The 10,888-nt window shown below is 27.2% G+C and overlaps 2 protein-coding genes across 2 annotated transcripts in view; one reads left to right on the top strand and one right to left on the bottom strand.

Annotated features, from left to right (window-relative positions):
• Nucleotides 1-4,793, top strand: part of LOC119676434 (all trans-polyprenyl-diphosphate synthase PDSS1-like) — a 16,096-nt gene extending 11,303 nt beyond the window's left edge. Inside the window, exons 6-8 of the mRNA XM_038087674.1 lie at nucleotides 4,191-4,369; nucleotides 4,523-4,547; nucleotides 4,689-4,793. Of these exons, the coding sequence (XP_037943602.1) occupies nucleotides 4,191-4,369; nucleotides 4,523-4,547; nucleotides 4,689-4,793 (309 nt within the window). The remainder of the gene's footprint in view (nucleotides 1-4,190; nucleotides 4,370-4,522; nucleotides 4,548-4,688) is intronic.
• A 2,632-nt stretch (nucleotides 4,794-7,425) lies between these two features.
• Nucleotides 7,426-10,888, bottom strand: part of LOC119676433 (all trans-polyprenyl-diphosphate synthase PDSS1-like) — a 17,240-nt gene continuing 13,777 nt past the window's right edge. The window contains exons 2-5 of the mRNA XM_038087673.1: nucleotides 10,352-10,491; nucleotides 9,648-9,789; nucleotides 7,524-7,613; nucleotides 7,426-7,446 (exon numbers count right to left, since the gene is read on the bottom strand). Coding sequence (XP_037943601.1) covers nucleotides 7,426-7,446; nucleotides 7,524-7,613; nucleotides 9,648-9,789; nucleotides 10,352-10,491 — 393 coding nt within the window. The remainder of the gene's footprint in view (nucleotides 7,447-7,523; nucleotides 7,614-9,647; nucleotides 9,790-10,351; nucleotides 10,492-10,888) is intronic.

Here is a 10,888-nt window from a genome sequence, read left to right as displayed (position 1 = left end):
TATGCAACCTTAGTAGTTTTGGCAGTATAAACTGTGCACGGCGTGCAAATATTTAAAGACAACTTAGTTAGATACTTAAATATATAACTCTTTGTATCCTTTTCATTCTTATTGCTTTCTTACAAATATTGTTAAAAATAACTATAATAAAGCTTAAAGCTGAAAGTGCCAAATCTGAATTTATTAAATTTAACTAAAATAAAAATTTAACTAAAAAAAATTTTTTAACACTTATCTCATAAAAACTGTCAAACAAAAATACTTCATTTACATTTATGTTTTCCAAAATTTATTTAAAACAAAAAATCAAAAAAAAAAAAAAATAAACAAAAAAAAAATACTATTTACTAAGAGTTTCTTCTTCTTTTACAAAATTTTGTAGATTTTTAAAAATTTCTTTATTTACATAATTTTAGCTTACAAGTCACAAATTTCCATTAATAAATACGTTATATGGTTTTGGTAAATTCCGCATTGTTGCTTGTGAATAGATACATTAAATGTGAATAATCTTAGCACTTGTGGCCTCTTGTTCGTTATGAATTCCTTCAATTAGGGAATTAAATTCTACTAATATTGTTCAAAAACGTGATCGAAATTTTTAGTTCATAAAATATTTACGGGAGTTTTGGGTGGTTATAAAAAAAAACCATGTCGTATACATTATACATACATACTTAGATAAAAACAGCAAAAGTAAAAATAAAAATAAAAGAAAATTTATACAAGTGATAAAATTTATATTTCTGTTTCTATTTATTATATTATAAATTAATCTTAAAATGGTTATTGTGATTGTCAATAAAATCAACTAAGATATTATTGTTTTATCTAAAATGTCGGTATCATCAAACGAAACAAAATACTTATTTTTAACGGATTAATCAATTTATACAAATCTACAATGTCAAAAACAAAACTACACAGAAAACTCAAATGAGTAATTGTGCTTAAGCATATTGTCATCTTTAAAAAGTAAAACTCATTTTGAGACATATATATAATACACCTTTATAGATTATATAGTATGATTCTGAACATTTTCTTACGTATAAAACTAAAATCCATTTTGAGACATATAGGTATATAATCCACATTTATAGATTATGATTATTAGCATTTTGTCACCTTTAAAACTAAAGGTCTCTCATTTTGAGAGACAAATATAAATCAGGCCTTAACCTGCTCTTAAAAATTTAACTCGGAGTTCAAACTACTCTTAAAAATATATTTTATAAATAATTTCTAGAGTTAGATTAATAATTTTAAAAATTTTATCACTTTTTGATTATTTCTTCTGTCAATTATTAAAGTTCTGTCGAGACTGTAGCTCGGCACCGCCACCTCATGTATCAGTTACCATCATTGACTTAAAGAAAGATTAAAAATTTCGAGGCCCCTTTATTAACTGACCAAATAAAATAGATATTCTTTAAAATCAAGAATCAAAAATATATCCAAGTTGAGAGACATGTCTGGTTGGTTCGCTTCTACTTCTATGGTAGCAGTTTTCTGCATCAAAGCTCACTTAAGTGTTACTATGGATGTGACATCATCTAACCCACAGACCTGAGTATAGATGTTATCTCATCAATAGTAAAACTTAAGTGGATTTTAATGGAAAAAACTAATACTCCAATCTAACTTAAACTAACATCACACTTGAAAAGATCACAGCGCGAAATCCATTTCTTAAGATAAAAAGAATATGAAAACGATTATTCGTTAATCGTAACAGATAACTTCGACTCAATGCAGCTGTGGGCGCCATGGTTATGCAAACTTATGTTCAAATTCCACCTTATAACGTTGCAAGTTTAAGATGTTTTACAACGGGCTTCATTTGCTCACTACCTTACAACCTACTGAGATTGGTAAACAAAAGTCATAGTAACTGAAGTTACTAAGATTAATGGTATTGTCACAATAATTCTCAAAGGATGCAGTGACCTGGTGACAAGTTTCCAACCCTTTCAAGATTAACGGGAGCACTAGAAAACGTTTATATGGGTAAACATTATTATTTTATAACCATTAAAGAGGAACTAAAAAATAACAATTCTTTAAAGTAAAATTATAAAAAATCTACACACTTTTTACGTATAAAATGTCTACTTGATATGCAAAATTGAGAAACATCAGTCATATTGAGGACTAACTTTTATTGTTCTAGGACATTGCTGTTGATAAGTGGATTTAAAGTCTAAATCCAACCGCTGTTGGAAGTTACACTTAATGTTTTGACAGTAAGTAACATCAACTAACATTGTTCACTTTTATTAACATTAGCTGGCACTTTCGTTCGTAGTTGGTTCTGTTTTACCCCCTTTTTAGTACAGTTAGCTATCACACTTTGGCTCACATTTGAATCTGGTATGCTCTTTTTTGGTGCTGTTCGCTAGCACTTTTACACGATTTTATGTTGTTTTTGTCTAATTTATTTTATGTTTCTTTTACTTATTTACCAGTTTTTGGTGTTATTAGCTAGTATTTTGATTTTTGTTTTTTGCTTACTATAAATGATCTTAGAATGAAATTACAAATAATATCAAATGAAGGCAATACATAGAACTGAAGAAAAAAGCAATTCAAAACATCTCTTATGTTTGTGACTTAAAATGCTTGTAAGCTTTAGAATTTGGGAAGTTGGAGTAAAACACAGAAAGTAAGCTTCAAGCACTTTTTACATATGCAAAACTTTGTCATCTTACACTACTATGCTACCTACTAGAAATCTATACACAGAGGTTTTGCTTTGTTTTAACTCGCTAGAAATTAAATGGTCTATGTGTGGCTAATCAGATAATCAGAATAACCTTACCTAACCTAATATGAATACTCAAGCTATTAAATTATTTTTATTATTTTTATGATATGCGTTTATTTCATAATATTATTTAAATCATATACTGTCATAAATATGACAAAACTGATATGTTAAAATTAAGATATTATAATGTCCATAGCAGCTATGTTAGCTCTCTTCTTTCTAACTTACCCACCGCCAAATGAAATAATTAAAAAAAGATGTCGAAAAATGTGTTCGAATTGTTTGCATATCTTTAAAGTATGCAAATAAAACGAAAAATTTGCCACACCTGTGAGCACGCCTTGTATATTGTATATTGTATATTGTATATTGTAGATAAATAAACGGTTGCGGTAGATTTTAGATGCAAACAAAGCAAAATTAAATTAAAATAAGGCATTAATAGAAATTATGTGTATGAATAGGAAACGCGGACAGACTAAGCTTTAAAATATGTATTTGTCATAAACATTTGGAAATCAACCAAACTGAACCAATCAAAAGTTATGCAATAGAAGTAGCCAGCACGTTTTACTATTTACAAAACCAAAAAAAAAAATTTTTGAATTTTTGAAAAAATGTTTACACCATTCAGATATAAGAGTTAAACCCTAAGCTTCAAATTAACTCGAATTCCAAAAGTGACATAAATTTTAATAAAATTGCTGTATTTTACGTGTAAGCGAATGCATTCAATGCAACTTAATTGTGACAAATTAATTTGATTATGCGTTAATTTGTTAAAATGTCAATTTGAATATTTTCAAAAAAACAAAAAAATTTGATTAAAATTTAAACAACTTTGATAAAAGCCGACTAATATTTTTTTATAATTATTAATCTTTAAGGAATGTCCGCAATGAAGGAAGGAAGACAAACAACTCAGATAAAAATGTTGTTGATATGCAATCCAATTGCTGGTAAAACCGTCAGATACGATTAAAGTTTGTGCGTCTGCAATTCGTGCAATGCGTGCAATCCATCTATCTATCTACTGACCTTTAAAGTTGAACAAACGCGTTTCCTTGAATTTTTTCAATGACTTTTAAACTTGTTTAGTTTGTTTTTTTTTTTATTTATTTTTTTTTGTTTATAAGGATAAAATAAACGATTTTTTAGTTGTTCGTAGTTGTTCATATAAATGTGTAGGTATCACGAAAAAATTAAAAAGAAAAACTAGTTTCAGAAATATACTTTTGTTTTCATATGCAGACTTACCCAATGCCAAGTATGGTCAGTAATAATATAGTATTTTCATTTGTACATATGGTATTTGGCATACCCTTCGCACTACAGTACAAAAAGGATAAATTAAGTTGAACAAAATGTTTGGAACGCTGTAAAGAAGAACTCAAAAACTAACTTAACCTTATATCTTTAGACACCGAGACCAAGTATGGTCAATGGTAATATGGTATTTTCATTTGTAGATATGGTATTTGAGATACCTTTCACACTACAATACAAAGAGGATACATTAAGTTTAACAAAATGTTTGAAACGTGGTAAAGAGGAAGTTGAAAACTATCTCTTCCTTATATTTCCAGACAGCAAGACCAGGTATGATCAATGGTAATATGGTATTTTCATTTGTAGATATGGTATTTGGCATACCCTTCGCACTACATTACAAAGAGGATACATTAAGTTGAACAAAATGTTTGGAAAGCTGTAAAGAAGAACTCAAAAACTAACTTAACCTTATATTTTTAGACAGCAAGACCAAATATGGTCAATGGTAATATAGTATTTTCATTTGTAGATATGGTATTTGGCATACCCTTCACACTGCAGTACAAAGAGAATACATTAAGTTTTACAAAATGTTTGAAACGTGGTAAAGAGAAAGTTGAAAATTATCTTAACCTTATATTTTTAGGCAGCAAGACCAAGTATGGTCAATGGTAATATGGTATTTTCATTTGTAGATATGGTATTTGGCATACCCTTCACACTGCAGTACAAAGAGAATACATTAAGTTGAACAAAATGTGTGGAACGTGTGGTAAAGAGGAAGTTGAAAACTATCTCAACCTTATATTTTTTAACAAAAACATAAATCAAGTATTATCTGTCGTCGTATTTCTCTATGGTAACTGCTTTCATCTCTCTGTATATTTTTCTATTTAAATCTCTATTACAAGCTGTTCACAAACATTATTAAAATTATTTTGTAAGATTAGCAGAACATAACTGAAAGATCAGTAAGCGATGCGGACAAACCAAGTAAATATACGCAAACAATAATCAATCACAAAATATATTGAAAGCCGATTTGTAAGATTGGGGGAACAAAATTGTAATCAATAAAAAATATATTGGCAACTAATTTAGATTGGGAGAATATAATTCAGACACCAGAGTGGTATGTATAAAACCTAAGATGTGATGTATAAAAAACAAGAATCGTCCAAAGTCGTAATAGCATCGAATTTGCAAAATTCACGAAGCAACTCTTTAAACCAAAATACATAATCTTTTAAAACAAAAGTTGAAATAAGTAAACGCAAAAAAAAAAGAAAATTTAAAACTATCTCTGATTAACAAATTCCATTACAGAAGCCTACAACCTAATGATTTTGGGGAGCATTACAAATATATCTCCAAAAATGTTAAAAGAATTATCTCTATTAAGAAACGTGTAGGTGACTTTAAGAAAAAGAATCTTAAATCTCACTTCAAAATGACTCCTTTGTTCTATTTAGAAAAAATAAAATAAAAGCTATATTAACACCAAAATCCAACCATCAATTATAATTGAGTCATTTGGTTTATTATGATAGACTAAAATTATTTTAATCGATAATTTTATTAAACGTTAATACCTTAATTAATTAATTTTATTTCATAAATTTTGTTTGGTGTAACAATGCTATTTCTTTGTTAAACATGTCTACTGCCAATATTTCTCATACTTGTCATATTGGTCTCTGAAAAGTCAATTTTGTTGAGATGATATCTTAACCTGCAGTGTCATGTCAAAAATGTCGTGAGAGTCTAAAAACTCCTTATTTAGTACAGAGAGTCCATTTTATACTGGCTTGAATGCGTCGTTGAGACTTTTAACCTATCTTTGATTTTTGCTTTTACGAGTGTTCTAAAAATTAAAATTCCTTCTAGAATTTATATGTGTCGTATAATGTTTCTTTACACTATTGCAGATAAACATTTGATACGCAATACTTATAAAAATCGATAGATTTTTCCATATTTCAGGATATTTTCTATGACAACATTTGGCTAGCATAGTCAAAGATTTTTTAATTAATATTTTTGTTACTTTCGAAATTCTTCAACTATCATAATTGTTTTCTCTATACATTTTAATACTACCAACCATATTAATCGTTTGTACTAAGAAATTTAATACTGTTTTGAACATTATTAGAGTTCGAATGAAGATTCTTTCTTTATGAACTCCTAATTAATTAGAAATGGATCGCTTTCTTATGGAAAATATATTAAAGAACTGATAAAGATATGTAATCTGTATTTATTCTAAATATATTGCGTTTATTGATAATATTTTCAAACAAATGAGTAAAATGTATTTTCAATTTATTGTCTAGTAATAGATTCACTTCTTCGCACAGTCTATAAGATAATATTATCCGAGATCATTTGAGCAACTGTGCTCTATTTACATTTTTTAACTTAATAGTGATTTTACTACAAATACACCTGCTTATTTATTATAACAGATATTTCTAAATATTTTACAATACCAAAAACAAAAGAAAGAACTATAATATCCATTCGTGTCTCAATCCAGTGGCAAATTTAAATCGACAAAATATATATTTATTGATGAGAATAGTGTATTTATTGTTGTGAGAATAATGTTTATTAGTACGATTAACCACTAAATATTGCTTCCATCATACTTTTATTGTATTCTGTGATTTATTGAAATATGCAATTTGTTAAACATTTAAAAACTACTTTCAAATATTGATTAAAAGTCAGTGCAAATTGTATTTAAGAAATCAGAAGAAAAACATTACACAACTAACCAAACTAAATTAAAATTTTATTAACCAAATGTTAAATCTGTATTATGAATATTTAATAAATATTAATTAATTAAAAGTTGTAAATTTTAAAAAAGCAAAATTAAAAACATAAATCAAAACTTATTACATTATTCAAAGCCTACAAGGCATTTAACTACTTGAGGCAATAACATAGTTATAAAAAATAAAAGAAGATAAGTTACGACTAAATTATAAACCGCTTATATTACAATTTGTAATATAAATGATTTTTTTCGTAAGTTTATTAAATATTATAAGCCTTAATAAAGTTCATTGACTTATAATTGGAAAATACTTATAGAATTACATATGACAAAATGCAAAACTCATTCATTAAAATGTTAAACATATTCATGTATTTCCCAGTTATTTGACAAAGTGAAGTTTTTCGTGAATTATATCAGTAAATACATAAAAATCACATGTTTAATTATATAGTAGACATATACCTAAAAATTGTAAAAACCACAAAATAGGGAATTTACAATTTATCCCTCTCATTGGCAAACTAAAAATTCATAACTAATTTTTGCACGTACGTCTGTCTGCCTATCTTTGAAGTTTATTTGTATATTCGTAATTTTATGTCAAGCTATGCGCAAACTTTAAGAAATTATCATATGATTAAAAAATAGATATATAGTGTTTATTTCACATTTAACAAAAAACAAAGAACTTACTTTACTTAATATTATGGTCACATCATTACTTTTCAAACGTGCAATCATAATGGAAGCAACTGACAATATGTAATCTCCAGCCATTGTGACCTGTTAAAAAAAAAATAAAAAACAAATATAAGATTAAATCAAATTTTTTTTTAATTGTAAAAAAATTTATATATGTTATGATTTAAGTGCGAAATCACAGTAATCTCATATGCCTGTATGTAACTCTTAAAATTGCATTTAAAGACTTTGTGCAGCGCAAAATCACAGGAACACATCCAACTTTAATGACTCATAACCACAAAATACTTTACATTTACATTGCGAAAGTGTTGAACTTAATTAATTTATGTTGTGAATATTATAAAAATAATAGTAAAATTTTAATGCAGCAACTGTGCTTTTAATACTCTACTCTGTTAATCTACATGAAACTGTAAATATTGGATATACTCGCGATTGTCAAGAGACCGTCAATACCCAGTAGCTAAAAACGTAGCTGTAATAAATCTCAATTAAGACGACACAGGAGCGCGCAACTGAATGGAATATAAAATTGCGAAACCTCAAATTTTTATTAATTTAGTGAAAAATAAAAAACAATTTAAGTAAAACGTTTAAAAAAATGTTTTAAATATTTTAACTTTTAAAAAATGTTGCAGTGTAGAAATCTACTGCAACTATGCCATGCAATTAAGTATTTAAAACATATTCACACATTAAGTTCATTATTTATCGGTGTGAGTTCTCACTTATTTAATTAATTTTGGAATGAAAATTGCTATATAAAATTTTTAAATTTTTAAAAGAACAACAACACATTTTTTATTATAAATAAATATTTATTTTATTATAAATAAATATTTTATTTTAACAAAAAATGAATTTCCAATAGCAGCAAAGGTTTAAATACAAAAAGGATTTAATTTAAAACGAGTTAAAATTAAAATGAAAATGATTAAAAATGAAATAAAATTATTCGCTTCAGAAATTTAATAAAAGATGGAAATCATCTAGCAGATGTAGGCATCTTTACAAAACTTAGCCACGTTCTATTAAGAAAAAATCCAGTACTCTCATTGAGTTGGCCTATAGGAATATTAAGCCTGTGATAAGTTTCTTGACAGGTCACAGGAGATTATGGAACTATACTAGAAAATTAAATCCTCCGTTTAAACAATCCTATTACAACTGTGAAGAGGATAATGAGAGTGAATCACTTCTCCTCAGTCACTGCCCAACGTATGTACGTATGCAGCGCCGATTTACTATTTTATGTGCTTCATTTTAGATTTTGCCAAAGGTTCAGGGCTTTTTGAAACATCTGAGTTTTTTGTATGCAAAAATAAATGAGTGACCACTTCAGTGCTTGAAGTGCTTGAAGTGGTCACTCACAAGCTGTATAATCTTTCCGTATGGAACATTTTGCATAATACTTTGTCTTTTTTTAATACTAAAACAGACAAAGAATCTGCTCAAGAACATCTTTCCATAGTTCCAGAGTTCCTAAATCTATTCAGATATCGCAAAAAGTATATAGTTTGCAATATTCATTTTCTGCCGTTTTACCAAAAAATTGAAAAATGGCATTGCAGTTTAATTTGATCACCTTGTAACTTGACTTTCAAGAAGATAATTTGAAGTAAAGAAAAATTGAATTACCATAAACTAAAAAAAATTTATGGTTATATTATAACCACCGAAGCTTCCTATTTTAGTATTATTATTAAAAATTTTTAACTTAATCTCTTCACAGAACATTAATTTATTATTTTTATTAAACATAAAATATTTCTAAATAAAAATATTTAGAAATATTTCAAAGCATATTTAAACCAACAACTATCGTGGTTAATCAACCATGAAGCTACTAAGACTGCTACTAAGACTTGCATTTACTTACTTAAATAGAATTTATTACCACAATTGCAACCTCAAAAGGTCGCATTTGTGCCCAGTGAGTAACTCAAAATATTAAATTACTAAAGCATTTAAATAGCTTTTACATCTCAACTTAATTAAAACTAGAACTACTAAAGTCAGCGGACCACAAACTATGAGCAGATGACTACATAAGAACCATGAACCCAGAGAAGGTTCACAGTAGTGCGCGTAATCTTTGTAAATTAATCTTACCTTTTTATGATTCCACAGCGCGTTAACACTGGGCTTACCACGCCGGAAATCAGATTGATCGATAACATCATCATGCACCAAACTGGCAGAGTGCACCATTTCAGAAAAAAGCGCAATTTGTCGTTGTTTGTGTACCAAAAGGCTGCAAAAAAGATACAAAAGTATTAAATATGGTATTTTTAAAAAATTTTGTTTTTCTTAAATTAAGTTAAATTGTAATTACACATAATACTAGCGGACTGACTGACTATATATACATAGTGATAAAAATAAATTTTGAAAATATATGTCTTAATGAAGTTCATTTTTTTTATTTAAGCGGATTTATGACTATTGTTAAGTAACATCTAAATAAAAAAAATTAAATAAATTTTTGGTGTTTGATTACAAGAGTTGAAGAGTTGCAGGCTTGTGTTAATCAATTTATTGCGGCAGTAAATTTTACAGAAATTAAAAATAATGTCTTGTGCAAATAATTTTTAGCATAAAAATGTTTATTGTAAATTTCATAAAGTTTATTTAATAGTTGAATTTTTGAGTGATTTTTTTTATTTTTTTTTTTATTTTTGTGGGTTGGTTTTGTTAATTTTAGTTTCCTTCAGTTTGTTTACAAATAAAATGTGTGTATGAATTATTTATTGTAAAAATATAAGATAAACAGCAGCAAATAGATATATTTAGTACATACAAAGTGCTATGCTTACCTTGATTCTTTATTTAAATGATAGTTTATCGCTTTGGCCATAAGCATTGTTACCATGGGCCTCAGTGCTTTGCCTTGTCCATCAAAGTAATACGACGCTATTTTATCAAGTTCGGGCTGACGTGTGCCTTGTTGAAGAAGCTGCAAAAAGTGTTAAAATTTATTAAAAATAAAGTAATTTTTTAAAATCATTTAAAAATGTATATATTTCAACTAATTTAAAATAAATTAAAGCATTTCTATAATTGCTATTTAATGTGTAGAATTTTCATTGATGTATGGTATGTTAAAACCGTGTACCGATGGAGTATGTTTAGTAATATGTGGTAGTATAATCAATAACAATGAAATTATCATCATTTCACGGATAAATTGAAATCAAAGCATTTTAGACTTTACATTGACTTAAAATTCAAGGTTCTAACTAACATTAAATTATATTGATATAGAAAAGATTTTACGTTTATTTAAGTTTAATAAACAAATAAATGCCAAATATTTTTAGGAGTACCCATATGAGAAACTATGACATTGATCA

The sequence above is a fragment of the Teleopsis dalmanni genome, chromosome 2, assembly GCF_002237135.1.
Source record: "Teleopsis dalmanni isolate 2A chromosome 2, ASM223713v2, whole genome shotgun sequence".
NCBI classification, from domain to species: Eukaryota; Metazoa; Arthropoda; class Insecta; order Diptera; family Diopsidae; genus Teleopsis; species Teleopsis dalmanni.
The sequence above is the reverse complement of the archived record's forward strand: the minus strand, read 5'-3'. Positions and strand labels throughout refer to the sequence as shown.